Source organism: Cucumis melo, chromosome 6, assembly GCF_025177605.1.
Source record: "Cucumis melo cultivar AY chromosome 6, USDA_Cmelo_AY_1.0, whole genome shotgun sequence".
Classification (NCBI taxonomy): Eukaryota; Viridiplantae; Streptophyta; class Magnoliopsida; order Cucurbitales; family Cucurbitaceae; genus Cucumis; species Cucumis melo.
In genome coordinates this window covers 1,214,532-1,235,176 of record NC_066862.1, presented here as the reverse complement: position 1 = coordinate 1,235,176, position 20,645 = coordinate 1,214,532, and the positions used below count along the sequence as shown (strand labels likewise).

At 35.4% G+C, this 20,645-nt stretch overlaps 3 protein-coding genes across 7 annotated transcripts; 1 reads left to right on the top strand and 2 right to left on the bottom strand.

The window, feature by feature from the left end:
- Positions 1-2,462: 2,462 nt before the first annotated feature.
- LOC103483250 (50S ribosomal protein L5, chloroplastic) lies at positions 2,463-4,874 on the bottom strand. The gene is made up of 3 exons (XM_008439782.3): positions 4,505-4,874; positions 3,803-4,003; positions 2,463-2,921 (listed from the first exon to the last, which is right to left on the bottom strand). Exons 1-3 carry the CDS (start codon positions 4,775-4,777, stop codon positions 2,580-2,582), a joined length of 816 nt encoding a protein of 271 aa, XP_008438004.2. The 5' UTR covers positions 4,778-4,874; the 3' UTR covers positions 2,463-2,579.
- Positions 4,875-6,995: 2,121 nt separating this feature from the next.
- On the top strand, positions 6,996-13,571 carry LOC103483249 (uncharacterized). 2 transcript variants are annotated; one of them, XM_008439781.3, is made up of 10 exons: positions 6,996-7,898; positions 8,031-8,129; positions 8,317-8,519; positions 8,935-9,131; positions 9,351-9,459; positions 9,558-9,868; positions 10,081-10,479; positions 10,989-11,067; positions 11,178-12,728; positions 13,198-13,571. In XM_008439781.3, the coding sequence occupies exons 1-10, from the start codon at positions 7,831-7,833 to the stop codon at positions 13,344-13,346; spliced, it is 3,165 nt and encodes a 1,054-aa protein (XP_008438003.2). In that variant the 5' UTR covers positions 6,996-7,830; the 3' UTR covers positions 13,347-13,571. The 2 variants fall into 2 exon arrangements, with proteins under 2 accessions (XP_008438003.2, XP_008438002.2); XM_008439780.3 differs by having other exon boundaries at positions 10,986-11,067.
- A 775-nt stretch (positions 13,572-14,346) lies between these two features.
- Positions 14,347-19,524, bottom strand: LOC103483248 (protein REVEILLE 6). Of its 4 annotated transcripts, none has more exons than XM_008439775.3 (9): positions 19,057-19,517; positions 17,499-17,556; positions 17,020-17,143; positions 16,768-16,938; positions 16,547-16,651; positions 16,061-16,170; positions 15,751-15,810; positions 14,999-15,117; positions 14,347-14,507 (listed from the first exon to the last, which is right to left on the bottom strand). In XM_008439775.3, the coding sequence occupies exons 1-8, from the start codon at positions 19,269-19,271 to the stop codon at positions 15,010-15,012; spliced, it is 951 nt and encodes a 316-aa protein (XP_008437997.2). In that variant the 5' UTR covers positions 19,272-19,517; the 3' UTR covers positions 14,347-14,507; positions 14,999-15,009. The 4 variants fall into 4 exon arrangements, with proteins under 4 accessions (XP_008437997.2, XP_008437996.2, XP_008437995.2 ...); XM_008439774.3 differs by lacking the exon at positions 14,347-14,507 and adding an exon at positions 14,537-14,897 and having other exon boundaries at positions 19,057-19,524; XM_008439773.3 differs by lacking the exon at positions 14,347-14,507 and adding an exon at positions 14,537-14,906 and having other exon boundaries at positions 19,057-19,514.
- Between the last annotated feature and the right edge of the window lie 1,121 nt (positions 19,525-20,645).

Genomic DNA, 20,645 nt, shown 5'->3' with positions numbered 1-20,645 from the left:
AATAATTTTTCAAGTAAATTTGTGTGACAAAATATTTGATAAATAAAAGTATTTCAATGAAGAAAACTTGGTAAAAAGACGAACAATGTAGGGTAGATTTATGAGTCAAATGGGGTAAGATGATCTATGAGGAAACATAAAGAATCTATTGAAAATGGTCATAAACCTATAGAATGAACTCAAACGATTCGTGTGATAACTCGTACAACCAATGGAAAACTCGAGTAAGGTCAAGAACTTATGAGAGAGTTTGTATGACTTGTGAAGGAGTTGAGATGACCATGGAAGGAGCTTGGTAAAATTCACTAAGGACTTAATAGTTTATTGGGCTACACGAATATCTCAACACGACGTGTAGAGAACTTCAAGTGCCATTTACAAGGTTCGAGAATTACCTCATATGGCCCACGGGATAGCTCAAAATGATTGAGTTTGAAACGATCTAAATGGTCCATAAACGTTAAAGGAATAATTGAGGAGTTTAAGTTATAATAAAATAAAGCATATATCCATTAAAACCTCGAGCGGTGGTCGTAGTATAGTAACTAGTGAATAATTGCACAACGATTCCAACAAATTAAGTACACGAGTCAAAAGTGTTAGTTACACTAATAGGTACGAGGTTGTAATATTAGATGATGTATATACATTTTATATATAAAACAAAATAAAGTAAAGAGGTGTATTTAAATGTCTTATTGTAGCTATATGAAAACAATATATATTAAAACCAACGATAGGGAGGGTTAGGTTAAATACTTAACCTCGTCATCATGTGGTCGGCTGAAAAGTAAGTCACCGAAAGGACATCAAATTTGTCAAAATTATTTAGTTAGTACGTTGTACGTTTTTCCTATTTTAGGTTAAATATCAAATATTTAATTTTTATTTAATTTTAATTTGCAGTTTTATGAGTGTCACGGTCTATCGGATGATTGAAGTAAGAAGTGAATTTTTAGTATTACGTGATTATAGTTTAATTATAATAGTTTGTGTTTGAGATGTATAATATTTTAGTTTACGTGTAGACTATTTTAATTTGATAAGGAAAAAATAAACACGATAGCAAATAATAAAAGAACAACAAATGGTAAATAGTAAAAGTTGTAGCAAATAGTAAATATTATAACAAATTTGAAATTTTGAAATAATGTTTATCGTAATTAATTTGAGTTATTATAATTCCTAGATACTCTCTTCCCCAATGGTCCATTAAAATTCGCGTTATTTTTATGTTTCAATATTTACATTTTTAATATAAAATTTTCACTAAATTCCATTTTATAGTCTTTATTGATAATATCCTGAATTAGCTTAAGAGTTGTTATCAAATATAAAAAAATGAGTCAAAATATTTATAAATATAATAATATTTTTCATCAACGTTAGATTACTTTCTATGTTGCAATAGACCAATACAAAAAAAAACATCAAAATTCAATTAATTATAACTTTAATCTTTAAATTAATAAATAAACACGAGAATTTAAGACTAAAGTTAAATATTTATTGAAAAATGCAATATAAAAAAGATAAATCTCAAAGTGGGAGGAGTTAATTGAAACTTATGGACTTTAAATCAATCACAAGATCTAGAAACAAAAAGTGTAATATTTCAAGATTTAGAAACAAAACTAAGGGATGTTTTTTTTAAAAAAAAATCTTTTTTTAAAACTTAAATATATAAAAAGTCTCAAAGAAGAGGAAAGAGAAGAACAAGAGGGAAGTGAAAGAAGAGAGAGAGAGAGAGAGAAGAGAATAAAAAAAATGGAAGAAAGAAGAAAATGGGTCCACAGGCATGGATGAAAGAAAGGGCAAAAATGTAATTTTAGATAAAAATTATACAAAAAACCAAAAGTCTATTTTTTCCCCCTAAAGTGAATTTCCTAAAAAAACAATAATAAAAACCCCTGAAGCGAAACAATTGATTCAAGGGGGAAATGGTAAAGGACAAATCAAAAAAAGTTGGTCGAGTTCATGCTAGAGAATCAAAATTCACAAGCAAAACAGACGTTATGAACAACACACTAGTCAAATTCATACAGGAGGCTAGTGGGCTTTTTGAAGATTCTCGTTTATCTATTTCATAGTTTCGAATAGCATTTGAAGGGATTAAATTATCTTAACTTATCACACACTAAGAGAGTCAGATCCGAACAGGGCTTGATGGATAAGATAATAATTAGCAAGTTCGATCTCCTACCCTGCAACTATGGCTGAATGGAATGAAAAAAAAGACTACAAATTATCGTGCTATTATAATAACTAACTGGCGATTAAATCTAGTTTTACTGTTTGTCCAAATTCTCAAACAAAAGTTAGTTTTCTTTAGGTATTTCTATTTAGAGCAAGGCCTATGGTTTATTCAATGGCCAAGGGGATACTGTTCGTATGCAGCATTCGGTGCTAGAACTCTATTCAGGACTGCGAAATTGTTGGTTGGTGTTCAGAGCCAAAGGAACTAATCTAATAAACAAAACTCTATAACTTCATCAAATTTGCTAGAGTATAGTTTTTCTAGTAAAGATACAACAGATGAATTGAGGAAATGTAAAAGCCTTGTTCCTAAAATGAATTCATTACCTCCGAGCTCTTCCCTTGGATTTGGAGTCAAAATGGTGGGACTTTAGCTTCTTTTTCCGCATCACAGCTGCGGCACCAGCACTCTCTCTGAAAGGCATTCCCATGAGAGCCAGGAGTCGCTGAGCTTCTTGATCGGTTTCAGCTGTTGTTGTGATACAAACATCCATCCCCCTCGGTTTGCCAAGTGTGTCGAACTTTATTTCTGGGAACACACTCTGTTCACGGATACCGATGGAGTAATTTCCATGCCCATCAAAGCTACTTGAGTTCAGACCCTGAAAGTCCCTTGTTCTGGGCAGCCCCAAGTTGATCAGACGATCCAGGAAAGAGTACATCACCTATAAGTACAATCAACGAGCAAGTAACATAAAAATCAAGCCGTTTTAACACTCAAGAACGAATGGCAGCAGCAACACCCAAAACTTCTATGTATTGATGCAAGATACCTTCCATTATTGGAATATCAGATCTTTAATATTATGTGTTTTGTCCTACTCCATCATAATTAACATCGACACAAAGTTCTTGTTCACTAAACGAGTATCAAGCCTGTGAAGGAGCAACCCCATACATGAGGCCATTCCTATGCACTTGGTTTGGATAATTATCTCAAAGAACCAAATTCCTAACATCATTATACAGAGAAATATGCTGAACTACAAGCATTGAGGCATTTACGGATCATAAATGCCGAGTGCCGCACGCATAACCTTTTCCATTTAATGATGTGAGATCTCTTCAATTATAACAAAACACAAGAGAACGCTACATCTATTTTGTCCTTTCGACTCATTGGCGATTTTCACAGAAATCTTCTTCTTTAGACGAGCATCACAATAAAACGTATCAAGCCCAAATCATGATGGGGCAACTCCCTCCTCCAAAGTCATTCTTTTGCACTTCTTTTATATTATTATCTCAAACAATCGAATTCCTAACATCATTATCAAACTAGAGACATCCACCACACCAACTACGTTAAAAGTGTATACAGATCATCGGTGTAACAATTCAAGACTGGAAAGATAGACGTGTAAAACATGAGAAATGTTAATGACTACAAGTTTTGAAAATTAGAGCCAGATCCAAGTATCAAAATGCATTTTCCATATCAGGATATGCTGAACAAAGTAGCTCTGACGACTACAACAGAAGCCAAAAGATCAAAAGAAACAATGACTAGCTGAAAATTCTAAGAGGAAAAACAAGTGAAACTCACATTTCCCCTTAGGGTTGCAGCAATCCCAAGTGGTTGACCCTCCCTGATCTTGAAGGTGGCAATGGACTTCTTTGCACGTGTTTTCACAGGTCGTTGCCCGGTAATGGATGCCAATTCATTCATTGCAGCATCCAAACCCTTCGCATTCTGCTGGGCATCTCCAATACCACAATTCACCACTATCTTCTCAATTTTGGGGACCTAAGAGAAAAGGTACATATATTCCATTGGAAGAATTTGTACTTAGTCGTCATGTGGGCTGTCAAAATTTTGAGATGGAAGGAGAAAAAACACAAGCCATAATTCTTTGAGTCCCACTAACTAAAATCACAACCAAAATTAAAAACTCCAACTTAATCTAAGAGAATAAAAAAGTATTGTAGAATACCACCACTGAATACAAATATGAACTTCGTCTCAGTTTTCAGGGTATTTTATTTCATCAAGAATCCTTATCTTCCACGCGGCTGTACGTAATTCACACAAGTACGTGTATCTAGAAACTTAGTCGAAAACCATTAATAATTTCCAAATCTTCTAACAGTTGTAACAAATAGTTAATAAAACACACAAATTATCCTTCGGAAACAATCAAAATCCAACCGAACTTCCGTCAAATTAAAAATCCGACGAACTCCAACGACCAATCGAGCAAATAAATCAATAATTCAATCAATACCTCCCAAATTAAGCTGTGAATACCTGGTGGATATTAGAGTAGGAGAACTCGTCCATAAGCAACGGCACGATTTTCTCAATGTAATTGGATTTAAGCCGGTTGACCTTCTCGGCCTCTGCCTTCTCCACAAGCACTATAGCGCCACCGGCACTAGCCAATGCTTTAACTCTCACCGCCAATTGAGCTACATTGCTAGGGTTTCCGCAGCCAACCGGGGCAGAAAAACGGACGGAGAAGAACGGGGAATGGCCATGAAACGACGACGTAGAGGAGCTCAACAGTGAAGAAGAGGCCATCGGAGTTCACAAACGTTTCTCCTTCGCTCAGTGAAAGAGATGAGTATAGGATCAGTTCACCCAAAATGAGTTTTTTTTAAATTTCCAAATTCCGTCTATACCCTCGAGCTACCATTCTATTACTAATAAACCATAATATATTAAAGTCATTAGTCTTTGTAATATTTGATAATGTTGAGGACGATTTAGTCATTTAATCTTTCTATGAACTGAATTGGATAAGGAAAGGCTTCGGTAGGATAGAGTTTTCTTTTTCTTTTTCTTTTTCATTTTTTAAGGAAAAAATTTTGTTGTCTATTGGCAATTTCTTTAATTATTTGTATTATATAATATATTTTTTAGTTGCTAAAATAATTAATCAAAATATTTACCAAACAATTTTATCACTTGAAATAATTTTTTTCAATTACAAAAGTGATTTTTCAATAATAATAATTAAAAAAAAACAATCTAATAATATAAATTCCAACCTTAATAACCAATTTAGTCGATATATATCTTAATTAGCTTTTCTTCGGTACAACAAACAAAACCGAAACATGACAATCAACTAGGGAAAAAATGAAAGGTATTTCTACTAAATTTAGTGAAACACCCTCATCTTTCCTCAAATGAAAAACAAAATATTTGCAATGATGGTTATTGTATCCATGTGTTTATTCCCTAATCTTTTAATATCTATCTTCAAATTATCTAATCATGACCTTGCATCCATCTCATGTTACTCACTGTTCGTTCAATTGGTTGAAAAATTAAATTTTCTTCTTCTTTGTATTATGGATAATATAGTCATAATAGCATTGTTTGTCAAGCCTCCCTCAACTTTAACAATGATTCATTATTGTAAAAATGGGTGTAGACTAGAATGGTCGTAAAAAATGACATGTGACATAAATGATTGTTTTTCTCTCTCTCTTCTTTTTCTTTTTGTTATGTTATATGTGAACGAAAACTCGATCTAAACTAGTGATTATCTTCTCTTCTACATGAGTGAGAGCTCGATTAAGCTTGTTCATCAGTCAATTTATGTATAGAAAAAACTTACTCAATATATTTGACGAATATTGTGTCAGGGACAACAAAACCTCAAAACCTGTACATTTTCAGAAGCGGTATGATATTATTAACTCAATCTAGTTGCATTGTTTCGTCTCTTTTAAGATGATTTCGTATCAAGGCTCCCTCGAAACATTGAAAAAAGGAGTTTGATATTCAACACTCAAAAGCAACAAAACGAAAATACACGTATAGAAACAACACTTCCACTTTTGTGCCACACCCTTATATTTGGTCATATTTCATATGTACAACAATCGTTTGTTTGAATAGAGTTAACAATAAATCATCACATATTTTCAATACATTACATAATGTTGGAGTAAAGATGTTTTTCTGAAGCACCTAAACAAAAAATTGTCAACAATACAAGGGCAAAGCATATTGACTAAACGAAAGAGGGCGTGGGCAAAGTTCTATTTGTCACTTGAAAAACAAAAAGTGACACAACTTTATCAAATTGACTCGATAAAGGATAATACTTTTTCTCCAATGAAATTCTCCTAAAATTATGGCAATTAATACAAATTAAACGCCACAAAAAATAATAATATACAATAAAGTGTGCTATTATATCTTGATGCTTGCATTGTACGTCTTTAATGCAGATAACAAAAAGGTAATTAAAACGAAACTCTTTTGTCGTGAACTACTTTTAAATATATATATTTAACAAAAACACATAACCGTAGATTCACACTTCTAACCTAATTGAAATATATACTTTTAACTACCTTCTCACATTCACGTTGGTTGTAAAACCATTGGAACGGTTTGATTTATTAACATAGTTAGTTAAATTGTTAATGGTCATTAATATCACAATTAAGAAAACTAAACAATTTATTAGCACCAAAATATTCTTAAAAGAAACCAAATAAATTGGGAGAAGGAATTAGAATTGCTCAATCCAAGAGGGAGACGGCGCACTAAAATTATAAATTTCGGAGGCTCAAATTATTAAAATATATATAATTTATTTCCTTCGAAAGGGTAAAAATTTTATCTTTACCGCCACGCTCTAAAATGCGCGCGTGAATCATCGTTCAACAAATTGTCGTTGGCGCGTAGTATACAAGGAGCAAGATGCGCGTGAGATTATGTTATCGTTGTAAGGAGTTGAATTTTTATTTATTTATTTTCTAATTTAATTAACATTTTGTTCCTCTTTGTGATGGATGTGGTTTAGGTTGATGAACAGAGACCAGAAATCCAGCGCTAAAAAATTTCTCTCTCGCGTCGAATACTCGGGAAATCCATAGATCAAAAACCCTGAAAGATTCCAATCCGAAAGAAGTTCGAGTTCACGGGGAATTGATTTTTGAATAATTTGTGTTTTGGATCCAGGTGTTTTTCTTGGATTTTTCATCTCTCGCTATGTTCCAAAACCCTAGTTTCAATTTGTAGCTCTTGGATTGAACAAAACCCTAGAATTTGTTCTGGTGTAACATCTACAATCACGTGTTTTAACGAGACGTTCGTTTGTTTTTGGATGGATCATGCTGGAAATGGAGTTGTGATTCGTGGAATGCGCGATTTTACGGAATAGTTTGTTTTATGGGGTTGCGATTTTATTGAAACAAGTGGTTAACGTGGGTTGGCGATTAATAATTTTGAGGCGAGGGAGCTTGGATGAATGGAGTTTCACTTTTTGATGGGTTTTGATGCGCATTCAGCTGGATCAAACATGGATTGCCTTTGAGTTGGTGTTTTTAATGGTGTCTGACTTGAATTAGGCTCGGTGGAAAGAACAAATTCGAGGATAAGGCGATGGAGAGAAGTTCTTAGCGTGTTGCCTACATTGAATTAATTGGTTCTCTCTAAAGAATGAGTCGGTATAGCATCCAATAAGCGTAGAGCTTGCTTTGCGGCCATCTTAAGCGGCTTTGTTTATAAACTTCTCGCTGTTGTTCAATAAACTGGTTCTGGTGCTGTTGAAGAATTTTGCATATTGATCGATTGCTCTGATTATCTTTGTTTAGACTAAGCATAGCAAAATGAGCCTCAAGAAGGATGATTCGAATTCACACGATGAACCTGCTGCAGTAAAGCATGTTTTGCGAAAGTAATTTCCTACAATTTGCAGTTCCAATTACAATTCACGTGGTTTAACTTCTTTTTTCTTTATGCTTCTATGTTTATTGTCTTCCACTGTAAATGCTGGCTGGTATTGACTATATTTTCCTGATCGGTTTAGGAAACCGAAGTTTTCTTACACGAGAGATTTCCTGTTGTCCCTGAGCGATTTGGATGTTTGCAAAAAGTTGCCGAGCGGTTTTGACAAATCAATTATCGCGTAAGCTGCTCCTTCGTGTATCTGTTATATCTTTCTGACTACTATTAGATTCTTTTACATATTCTTATTATGCCCAACTGAATTCCGTATCCTACTAAGAAAAGAAACAAGAGACAAGCATTGTGGTCGTATTCTTTTTTTCCTTGTAGGATTTTGTTTCTCTAAGCAGATGTTCCCCCTTGTGTAGTGAATTTGAAGAAGCTTCATATGATAGGCAAAGAGTTCCTGGAGCTTTGTCTTTGAATAGCTTTAGGCGCAATGAATATGGATCATCACCACCCAGCAGGGCAGAAACGAGTAATTATTCTCGTCGCATACATGGAAAGAGGGAAGTTCATTCTTCTGGACGGAGTGATAAGGATAGTGATTCACAATCTGATAGGGATTCAGGTAGGGTCTTATCTCAATCTATTGTTAAGATAATTATATTGTTTAATACAATTTATTCTGTATACCATATCCTTATGGCTTGGTTAACGTACTGATGTCTTGGAATAATAAAAAATTGTTGGGTTCCGGCTGTAGTTGAATTATTGAATAATAAAAAAAAGACTGATGTCTTGGAAGCAATATCATCCATGCCCGAGTAGGCTGTATATATTTATCATGATATTTCTTCTTGCTCAACTGCTGCTGACAAATGGGGCTTTGTCAGCATTACTCTATTCCAAAGCAATGCCATTGTTATTAGAAGTAACATCCTTAATAGTTGTAGATCGGAATCTGTTAAAACTTAAAACCAGTCAATTTAGAATTTATATTGCAAAATGGCTCAGTATTGACCTCTGGATTATTCATTTAACAGTGGATTCTGGGTGGCGGTATGGCGATCAGTCTAGGAGGTCTTCTCAGGGTCCTGAACATGATGGACTCCTCGGTAGTGGTTCCTTTCCTAGACCATCTGGATTTGCAACAGCATTTTCGGCACCAAAAGTTCGAGCAAATGATCAATATCAGCTCAACAGAAGCAACGAGCCATATCATCCACCTCGTCCTTATAAGGTTCACATTTCACAATTACTTTGTGTTTCCCAATCTCCTCACTTGCAAACAGAATTTAAATTAAATTTCTATCCCTAGGTTATGGTTATCCCTTCAATAATATGTGCTTTAACATAACATAACCAGAATCATTTTGTTGAATTGGTAAATGAATTAATTGTCAAAAATAGAAATTATTTTTATTAAGCTCGCAATTATGAATGTTCTCTTATTAATCAGGCTGTAGCCCATCAACGAGGGAATACTAATGATTCATACAACCATGAAACTTTTGGTTCTTCTGAGTTCACAAGTGAGGATAGGGTTGAAGAGGAAAAAAAGAGAAGAGGTAACCACTCTTTTCTTTATGATGATTGATGTACGAACTGGTACATCCACAGATCTCAAATATATTGTTTAATTTTAATCTGGTAAACTTATGTGCAGCTTCATTTGAGTCAATGAGGAAAGAACAGCATAAGGCATTTCAAGAAAGTCACAAGTCAAATCCTGTGAAGCAGAAAGATGAGTTTGCCGTCCTAATGGAGTTGGACGAGTCTAAGGATGATGAGAAATTATTGAAGACAAGCAGTGGTTTCGATGAATCTATCTCAATACAAACTTCAAAGAATGATCGTGAAAAATCTTTTACATCTCAGTCAACTGTATCTAGGCCACTTGTGCCTCCTGGATTCGCCACCACTGTGCTGGAGAAAAACTTTGCGACAAGGTCTTCAGTTAATCCTCATTTGTCGGAGGTGATTATCTGTTTTCGCTGTGTGTGTGCGTGTGTTTTTCTGTTATTATTATTTATTATTATTATTTGGTTGTCAGCATTTTTTCTTTTTGCATTTTTTAGTCATATATATCATTGTTATAAATTGCTATTTTTCTTATTGATATATTTTGGCACAAGCGAACTTCCTTTCTCCTTTATTGTTAACCGCACATACGCTTGTCACTTTTGTAGGGCAAGGATGACGTTGACAAGTGTCTGCAAACCAAAGAAGAGCAAATGCACAACGGGATTATTGAAAATTTAGAGGGAAAAGGTTCATCAGAGCAAATGGGCCGCACTGAACAATATGGAAAATCCAGCATTAATGCTTCTACTAACAACACCGGCGAAAAGATTATTGATCTGTTTTCAGCTGTAGACTCGTCTAATAAAACAACTGGAATAGATATTCTATCACACAAGAAACTTTTAGAAGTTTCTGAGAGGAGTGCAGCTGTTGACTTTAAAACCGAGAAGTTACCCGCAAATACTGCCATTGGTGAACCAAGCCAAGTTCATTCATCTTCCATCCTAGAAAAACTTTTTGGCAGTGCCATAAAGTTAGATGGTGGCGCTACTAATTTTATTGAGGTACTTGTAATTGTAAATGCATCCTTTCTGTCATGGTATAAATTTTCTGGTTTTGAATCAAAATCAACTTCTTATATGTGGTATTATTAATGCAAGGACATGATCCTATGCATTTTGCACAGCTTGGAGTTTCAAAATGTCATAAGTTATGACCGTATGCATTTGCCCAGCTTAGATTTTCTCGAGCTTAGAAGTCAGATTGCAGGAATTATGCTGAATGAACTCCTGATGTTTCAATATCTGTTCTGAATTGCAATCTTCATAGGAAATAATTTTATTGACGAATTGTTTGGTCCCAGTTGAATAAGGGAGAATTTTTTATATAATTTGGAGTTGTAACTCTTTTGTTGCTTATATTTTCCTTGATTCGTATGTAGTGCTGCTTGAGGAAAATAACAACCTTATTTTCTCCTTGTTAGATTTTCATTTAAGTTCACAAGTAACCAAAGCAGTTCAAGTTTCGATACATCCATCCCTGATGTCTGTGTTTTCCGGATGTTTTGCAGCAGCATGACAATGAGATGGATGATGCATGTAGCCCCCAAAATGCTCAATCATCTAAATTTGCTCGCTGGTTCGTGGACAACGGTATGTTGGTAAAATTTCTGTTTTCAAATGATTCCATATATCAGTGAACAGTGACTTATTCTCTGGTTAGCGTTTTTATTTCTCATGGTTCAATTTTTTTCACCCCGCAGATAGGAAACAGGAAGACAACCCTTCACCTAAAAGGTCAATTGACTTGCTTACTATGATTGTTGGTGGAGAAAAGGGTGGGTATGATGTATCTGATGTGGAGCATTCTGAGCAATCACTGCCTACAGTTGCTTTTCATGGTTGTGAATCTGCGGAAAGTTACATCACATCAAGTGCAACATCATCCAATGTTGCGAAGCCTGAGCCATTCCATAATAAGAGTAAGCCAGAGGCTGTTTCTGCAATCCTTACCTGTGAAGACGTTGAACAAACACTGCTGTCAACAGTTAGCGGAAACGATTCAGCTTTGCAGCCGGCTGAGCAAACATGTATTCATTCTGTTGCTGATGTAAAACATCCATCTGTGAAAAGCGATGATCATGCATCGCATCACCTTCTTTCACTGTTACAGAAGGGTTCTAGTCCATTGACTTCAGAATATGGTGATGATGGTGCATATATGGGCACTGCATTTCACATTAATAAGGAGGAGAGCACTCACAACATTTCAAATCCGGGGAAAACATTAACTCTCGAAACGCTATTTGGGTCTGCCTTTATGAAGGAGCTTCAATCAGTTGGAGCTCCAGTCTCAGCACAAAGGGGTTCATCAGGATCTGTTAAAAGTGATGCTTCAGAGTCTCATGGTCCAACCCCAGACGATGGACTCTTGTCCAACAATGAAGTTCGGTCCAGTATGATTAATCATGATCACGGTGATCAAAGACAGCAAAACCAACCAGATATCGTTCGTGGACATTGGTTAAATCTGAACGGCCCTCGACCTGAATCGGATTCTTCTCATCCCCTTGCAAAGTTAGGACATAGGATTGGTGGACCGGCTGAAATGCCCTTTCCCGAAGAGGACAGTTTAATCATAAGCGATTCTATGAATTTTCAGAATCTCATTTCTATGGGCAATTCTGCTAAACCTCAACCACCTTTTTCGCACAACACACAAGACAACAATGCTGCAATGCTTAATGCTGCCTTCAAAGATGAAAGGCAAAGTATGGGGGGTCTGGATGGATTACCATTTTCAGCCAAGAGGGAGACTGAAATGCCACATCGGAAAGCTCCTGTTCATTCCTCTTTTTCTCATCTTCATCCCCCACAAACAAATAATGTCAAGTTGTTTCATCAATTTGAATCTCATCCTCCTAACATGAATTCTCAGGGAGATTTAATGTTGGCAGAAGGAATAGTTCACCATGACTCGCCATCTAATCATCAATTTGTAGCAAACATGCTTCGCCCTCCTACCTCTGGATTATCTGGATTTGATCATTCGATTCATCACCCAATGATGCAGCAGATGCAAACTTCAGTTAATCTTCCACCACAGCATCTATTACAAGGGTTATCTAGAGGTGTAGCTCCGCCCATGGCTAACAGAAGTCTTCCTCTACATCATCAGTCCGTCAGAGCTAGTGCAGCACCTCCACAACCCAACCATCAGGTTACTAGTTTGGTGGACGAACTCAATTCAATGCAAGGATTTCATATCGGTCAGCGTATCCCTAATATTGGTGGCCCCAGGATGCCCTCGCCAGGTAACTCTCATGACATCTTGCTGCTTACGTTTCAATTGTTATTTCGTTTATGTATCTCTGATGAATTAGTTTCCATATACTGCTTATCTGGCTACTATTTTTCTATATTTCGCCAAATTAATATGGCATCCGTTAAATGCCGCTGTCGTAATCCCATTTCATTGAAGAGACTAGTTTCCATATCAAAAGAGAAAATGCTGCTGTTGCCTGTTGAATAGTTTCTCGTCCTTTAGCGATATGTTGCGAAATTATGGTTTTTCGCTAATTTTATCTATTTTTGCCCAAGACATTCATTACTTTTCCCAACTTCGATCTATTTTGTGGTTAAAAGCACTATTTCTTTGCATACCTAGGAAAATGCTTGTTTTGCCTGTGAGTATATCAAGCAACATACATAAAAGGCATTAAATATATTGCTCTTTAGTTTCTTATTTCATGTGTTGATCATTTTTTCTCGTTTAAATTTCAGCTCCTGGTAACCAACCGGACGCAATTCAGAGGCTTATCCAAATGGGACATAGATCAAACTCGAAGCAAATTCATCCTCTTTCAGCCAGTGGTGGCCATGGTCAGGGGATATACGGTCACGAGTTGAACATGGGTTACGGGTACAGGTAAATTGTAACACTGTACTTCAAGCATACCTTGCCCAAATCCTCAATTCCTTTGATAGAGAATGGACACAATTTGCACCTCTTAGTTGAGAATTGAGTGAGAAATGTAAGTAAAGAATCCTTCTTTCTTATGGCTGGCTGTTTTGTTGATTTGTCTTTCGCTTATTTTCCCCCAACGGTTTCTAACACGGTCTATTCATCCCTGGAATTGAATGCCTCTTTCAAGAAATATTTTTCATCCAATCGCTAGGAATAAACAAAACCAGTATGCGAAGGAAAGGGCGCATCTTAAGTAATAGATTTTTAAGATTTGTTTGCAATTTGGGATCAATTTTTACTAGAGGCAAAGATGAAGAAAGAGAGTTCATCTTTGCCGAAGTTTGGCTGACATGATTTGACTATCCATGGAAGAGTCTTGAGGAGATGGCAATGTGAATTTTAGAAAATTGCAGCGACCGTGGTTGGTTATGAATTCTTTGAACCCCGGATTGTATCTTAAAATGTTATAAAACTTTTCCCTTTTCCGCAATGCACAAGTGTGGTTTCTACTAATTTAATTCAACGGAATATATTAGGAGCATATATATTTACAACGTGTTTAACTTAAATGGTCGTTCATTCACTATTTGAAAACTAATATACGTTAGCTTTATCTAGTATGAATCAACAATAACCTTATTGAACGTGCTAATTTTGACGGATCGATATCTAATAAATGGTAGTTTGTCCCCTGAGACCTTTTTAACTTTATTCCCAAAATAAATTGCAATATTCAAGTAAACTTTTTATCAATTTAGAACTTGGAAAATTGATAAATCATTATTGTATCAATCGAAATCAATTTAATGTAATTTATACTTGTATCGGTTTAGACGCCATACATTTGAATAAACATAAAAAAAGTTGTGAATAAAATTGGTATATTAATACAAATTTACAAAATTGGAATTTATTTTTTAAACATTTTAAAACTTTTTTAAGTATTAAGAACCAGAACCAAAATAGAAACCAAGAATAACGTTGTTTTTGGTATTATAAATTAGAAATATATTCGTGTTACCGTTCGAAAATAGTTTAAAAGATGAGTAGATAGAGGAAGACTAACATTTCTTCATCCTGAAAGAATTCGCATTTGCGTTCTCTCAGCGCAGGCAGTTGGAGAAATCTACATCAGAATAAAGGATCTTTAGACAATTTCACAAATACGATCTCACTTCATGATCCAACCTTATGTAGGAAACTATCGTTTTGTTCATAATATAAAATATACAATACACCCAACTAACTAAACTAATATTACAACAAACCCCAAAATACAGCCCCTTACGTACTCAAACCTCTATACACTGATCTCGAACCCGCGGGGCATGAAGTAGAGTAAAATCACTCTATCTACACTGCATACGTTTATCATCAAGTACTTCCTACTCATTTACAAGGGGATACATTCAAGAACGCCCACTAGTGCGACTAGCTCGACATATCTCCACATAATGTATTATTGAGCATATATACATTATATGCAACAATATCAACTTCTCAACCAACCTGACATCTAGTTCATCTGATATCGTTAGGTTTTTGATTGATTAGCGCAACTTGAAAAGAATATATTAAATACGAACAATGCTCGGAATGCACAAAGGTTTTTTGTACCTTATTATTCTCTAAGCTGATATAATGGTATTGTCTGATCTGACGTTGTGTAGACTGTTAAAGAGGCTACCAGATTTGGCCTTCTTCATGTCTTCATCATATGATGAAATCAGTTTTCTCTGCATTAAATCCAATTAAAAAAGCTAAAAGTCGGTATCTCCAGTTTTTGTGAACCAAATCATGTAAAAGAAAACCATAGGAAAGGAAAAAAACCAAATAATAGAAGAGTGACATTTTTCTCTTTTTTCGGCCATTTAAAACCCCTATAATAATCTTAGGGGTCCAACATTATAAATGCAAGCATACGAAGAGAACTGGCATGTAGTTATTTGGGTTAAAAGTAACGCAAGCGTGTAATGAAATTATTGGTGGAAAAATCACTTCAGATAGTCTCACGAATGCTATCTTGATCTACGATTCATACGGAAGTTCAGCAGAACAAGTTATAGTAATTTCAAGTGCTTTCAATAGGCAGATAGAGAGAGGCATATCCATTGATCCTCTGACAAAGTAGGCTAATTGAGTGATGACTCAGCTAATTAGATCTAAGGTCAGTCTGGATGGGGTAGGGGATAGTAACGGGTCAAGTGTTGGTGAGACACAGTAGAAGTATAGAGTCCATAACAAGCTTGAAACTCCAACTTATTAGTTATTAGGCTACAATACATGGTTGAACCTCAAGGATCTTGCATCCGAGTCAATATGCACTACAAGACTAATAATGGAAAGAAGATACCGTAACAGAGACTTACGTGGTCTTCGAATTCTGGACTGATCAAGTTGATGGCAAGATTTTGCATTAAAAGCAGAGCCTGAAAGAAGCAAACATATTTTTAACACGTAACTAAGGTATTTTTACTAGTAAAGAGAATAATAACACGAAAATTTAGATCCAAAAAATAAAACTGCTGCTACATATTTATCTTCGTTATTGCAACCAATGCATTATTATTATTATTATTATTATTTTTGCCTTTGTTTTTTTAATTAAAGAGAATCAGAATACCAATTCATGATAGTCAATCAATGATGTACTGGATGTTAAAATTAGAGAGTGCATACCGTCTCTAGATTTATTGGGTCCATCTTTCTTAGTCTCTGAATATGACCCGAAACAGTGGGATCAAATACACTGCCGATGAAGCTATAAACTTGAGCAAAATCCGGCATAACTGGAGTGGAGAAAAGTAAACGATGTTGATAAATGCACATATGACAATATAGAAAGCAAAATAAAGAGTTCAAATAATGAGCTGAGTTGGTAGTATTGGACCACAGAGTTCAATAATAAAAGTAATTTGCAAATTACAGCCATTGGAAAACCAATTTGCAAAACTCCAAGGCTGCAGGGCACTTGAAGGATACCACATCCTTGTTGCATTTTTGTAGTTTTTTTTATATATCGGCAGAATGGTTTTTAAGGGAAAATATTATAGAAACTAACATAGAAAAATCCTTTTAGAAGAGGAATGAAGCACCAAGCACCGCAACAAATAATAACGCGATTAAAACAATTGCAACCTCATGCATAGTAAATTGAAGAAATACCTCTGTTTCGCATGCTCTGATTTCCTTGGTCAGAAATTTCTCCAAGTTTCCATGTCCGTGGAGTGCTCTCACTACTGCTACTATGTGCCAATGTTGGTCCACATACTTTTAAACCATTTAAAAATATCGTCAGTTTCAAAGATAAACTGAAGAAGTGGCGCCATAATATGGAAAAACTGTAAAATATTTCATAGTTAAAAGGAAAAATCGATGGCTGAAACCTTTGGGTACTTGTGACACATCAATAGTCTGCACAGGGCTACAGCTCCAAGAAGAGAAGGTAGCATTTGGACTAGGAAGTCCAAACCCTGCTGCTGAGTCTGGAATGTAAATATATCTTGGTTCGAATGGAGAAGATAGGGGTTGATACATCCCAGGATGCTGAGTGGTCGCTGGAACCATCGACAATTACACATCAGGGCAATGGTTGTTTACAAGATGGGTCAACTTGCTAAAAAAATAATTATACTGACCATTCTTAGGAGCCTTTTGTGGGTATGGATGAGATGCTTTCTTCTTTGGTCGAGGAGGAGGTACATGCTCACTTTTCCCACTTTTTTGAATCTTTAGAAAATATTTTTGAGCATGACTGCGAATCTGCCAAGGAAAGAACTTGCGGTTAAGAATAGCTGAAGTGAAGATTTCTCCGTTAAAATTAGCTAGAATAAATTTGAATACCAATTATGCACAAAATACAGGATACACAAAGCGTTATGCCCAAAATCCATGTATGGAATGTGATAATTATATAGTCCTCGCAATCACTGAAATTTTGGAATTTTAAGGACCGGTACAAATTTTATAATTGAAACCTTAGGACCTAGGGAATATATCATATAAACTTCACACAATAATTTGAGTACCAACTCCACCAGATGACACATGACACTGTTAAACACAACTCCATAACATTGGTGCAGGGAGATGAAAGTTCATAATACCGAGAAATTACCTGGATAACTGTTTTTGAGCCAACAAATGCTTCAATCTTCTTCCAGTCACGATCAAATCTGTAAGGAATGGATCATAAATATGTAAATAAAACTCGGAAATAATTACGTAAGAAGAAACAGCCAAACCAAGATCTTAAAGAAATAAACTACCATAAATTGATGATATTAACTCCAGATTCTAATTTGCAGTCACTGTAATGGATTTTTCACAATTAAACCAGCCTGGCTTTTCTATCAGGCAGAACATTTTTTTCCACTCTGTTACGATGGACTTTCCCATGTAATCCACTCAAAAGTTTCTCAACAACGACAATAAATTTGGAGGTTTCAATTAAATGCGGAGAAACAAATTCCCTTGGTCCCTACTTCATCCAAAGGACTGAAAACCTATTATCGAGGCCATAGTGATAGAAACCTACCGACAAATTCCAAACAGTGCTTTATGGATAGTGCCCTTTCTACATTTTAGAAGAGAAAGAGTACATCCACCCAAAATTTTGGAAACAACTTTTCAAAAACTTTTAAAAAGAGATGAAACCAAGAGAGTTCTGACGCCAGAGGGACGATAAAAGATTCACAGGGCCGGGGAGAGGGAAGACCAAAGAAATGGGTCCATTAGAAGCTTAAAAATAACTCGATTTCACGAAAAAAAGACATTCACTCAATTTGATTCAAAAGTTTAAAAGATGATCTGCCAATAATCCGAACTTCTAGCTTGTTTTGGAAACAAGATCACACAGTCCCTTGCTTTCAGGTCACTGTTAATTTTAATTTGTCCATAGCTCCGGCAGGGAGGCCGGAGGTTGAGGTAAACGAGGTCAGACCTGCCTCTAAATCCTTGCGTTATTCTCGCCTCGAAACTAGAATAGTGTAACTCATTAATATGTGGAGAGAATGCGAATCTCCGTCAATAATGTCTGCTCGGTTAAAGAAAGACTCAAAGACCTCCGTTTAAAAACATAGATTAACATAAACTAAGAAGGATAGCCCAATCAAAGCTAATTACATAGCAGGGATTCAAACTCCAGAACCTCCGGTCCAATTTGACCAATTTAAGAGCATTCAGGAGAGGCAAAGATCCTCTGTTTCCTTGTCGGAAATTAAAAAGCAGAATTCACTGATCAATGCACAGAATTCCAGGTAATCAAATACTCAAAGTCATTGAACACCAAAACAGTGCTCAAATGAAAAGCGACGTTACGAACTAGCCTAAAAAGTAAATTCCTCCTCCAAACTTCGCTCAACCTTTCCAGAATTTTCCTCTACCAAAGAAACAGGGAGACAAATATCTATCTATCCACACAATTCATTCGAATTCACTGGTCAATGCACGGAATCTAGGCATTCAAATATTCTCACGTCAATGAACACCAAAACTGTAAAGCAACAAAGAAAATACGAACTAACCTAAAAAGTGAATTCTCCTCCAAACTTCTCTCGGCCTTTCCAGAAACTTTCTACTAAAAAACACTGATTCCAAAAAAAAGAAAAAAAAATCTACACAACTCATTTGAATTCACCAAGCAGAGAAAGGAAAAGGCCTCACTGAATACTCACAATTGAAGAGCTTCAAGAAACTTATCGTGCTCTTGCTCCGTCCAACTCTCTCTCGACTTGGTAATTGTATAAGGCTTTCGAATCTTCTTACTCGCATCCTCCGAAACCGGGAAGGCAGCAACAGAATTAGAAGTCGAAGTAGGTAGAGCAGCAGTTCTTAGTGAAGGAGTCGGAGTTCGAACAGAATCAATACCGGTAAAATGGCTCATATTCATCGAATCGGAGTAAAATCCTCAAGTAGAATGAGGATTATGATTGACAGACACCAAAAAAACCATGAAATCCTGAAAGAAATGGTGAATTGAGGATCAAACCTTAGTGTTGTTGGATTGAATTCGTCAAACTTTGGGTCTGGAGGTTTCGGTATTTTGTATGGTGGAGTTGGGTTCGACTATAGAATGTGGTTTACAATACAAACCGACTTTCGGATTTGAGTGGGAGAGGGAATACAATAAATAATGTTATAATTTTCTGCTCTTCGTAACGTGATATATAATATGTATATATATATGATGGATCTAGGCCATACACGTGTCAGTCAGATTTCGCTTTGATTGAACCCACGTGGTTCTTCTGTCGTTAGGCAGTGATGGTTACGTGGAGAGGACGCGAGGATTTCCTCTCCTTTATAATTAGCTCACTTGTTGTGTTGCACATCAACCTTTTTTTTTATTAATAATTATGGATAAGTTTGCTCGTTATTTTATCGAGCAGATATGACAAAACTCAAAATATTTAGGGGTCATATAACAAAATAGAAAAAATTCGTGATGTACGATTATTTATTATGAATTTCATCTCAATGCAATTATGGCTCGATATCGAATAATAAAAGCCAAAAGTTATTCATCTCGGTTGTCTCGAGATAATGTATGCCAGAGACAAATAAAATACAGGCAGGATTCTTTCATCTCGTGTCACTAAGGCTTGAGATCCAATAACTAAATAAAAAATCATCATTCCGAGTCATCTCGGTTCCACTAAGGTTCGAGATTGTATATCAAAATCTATATGATCGTGTATCGTATGCGTGTGGTCGATTTATCACGAGTTGATCGAGGTCGATTTATCAAAATTGTTTTATACTGCAGAAATATTTAACTGGTTTGTTATATTCTTAATTTTTTTTATTTCTACTTTGTTTCAAATAATATCACTATTTTAATAACTCTAAGGAAATGTTTTCAAAACTCATTCTCGTTATTAATTTTTAATAAAAACAATTTATTCCTTTGTTTTAACTTTAAATTTTCAATTGAAATTATGAATACTCAATAGTCCTAAAAGAAGATCGAGTCCATTCATACTTTTAAAAAAAATCAATGTCAACAAATCATAAACGTTAAGTAAGTTGGACAATTTTAAGTTGTGTGTTCACTAAATTATAAAGCACATGTAATGTACAAAATTTATGTGATTTAATTGAGGGTAGACTTGGTGGGTGGATTTTGTCATTATTATCATTTGTTCAACTATATGTAAAATCAAGAGATTGTACCTTTAAATTTTAAATCTTATGGAATGTACATCATGTCTGAATCAATCGATTTCATATTCGTATTGTTAGTCTTAGTATAATTGTTGCGTAA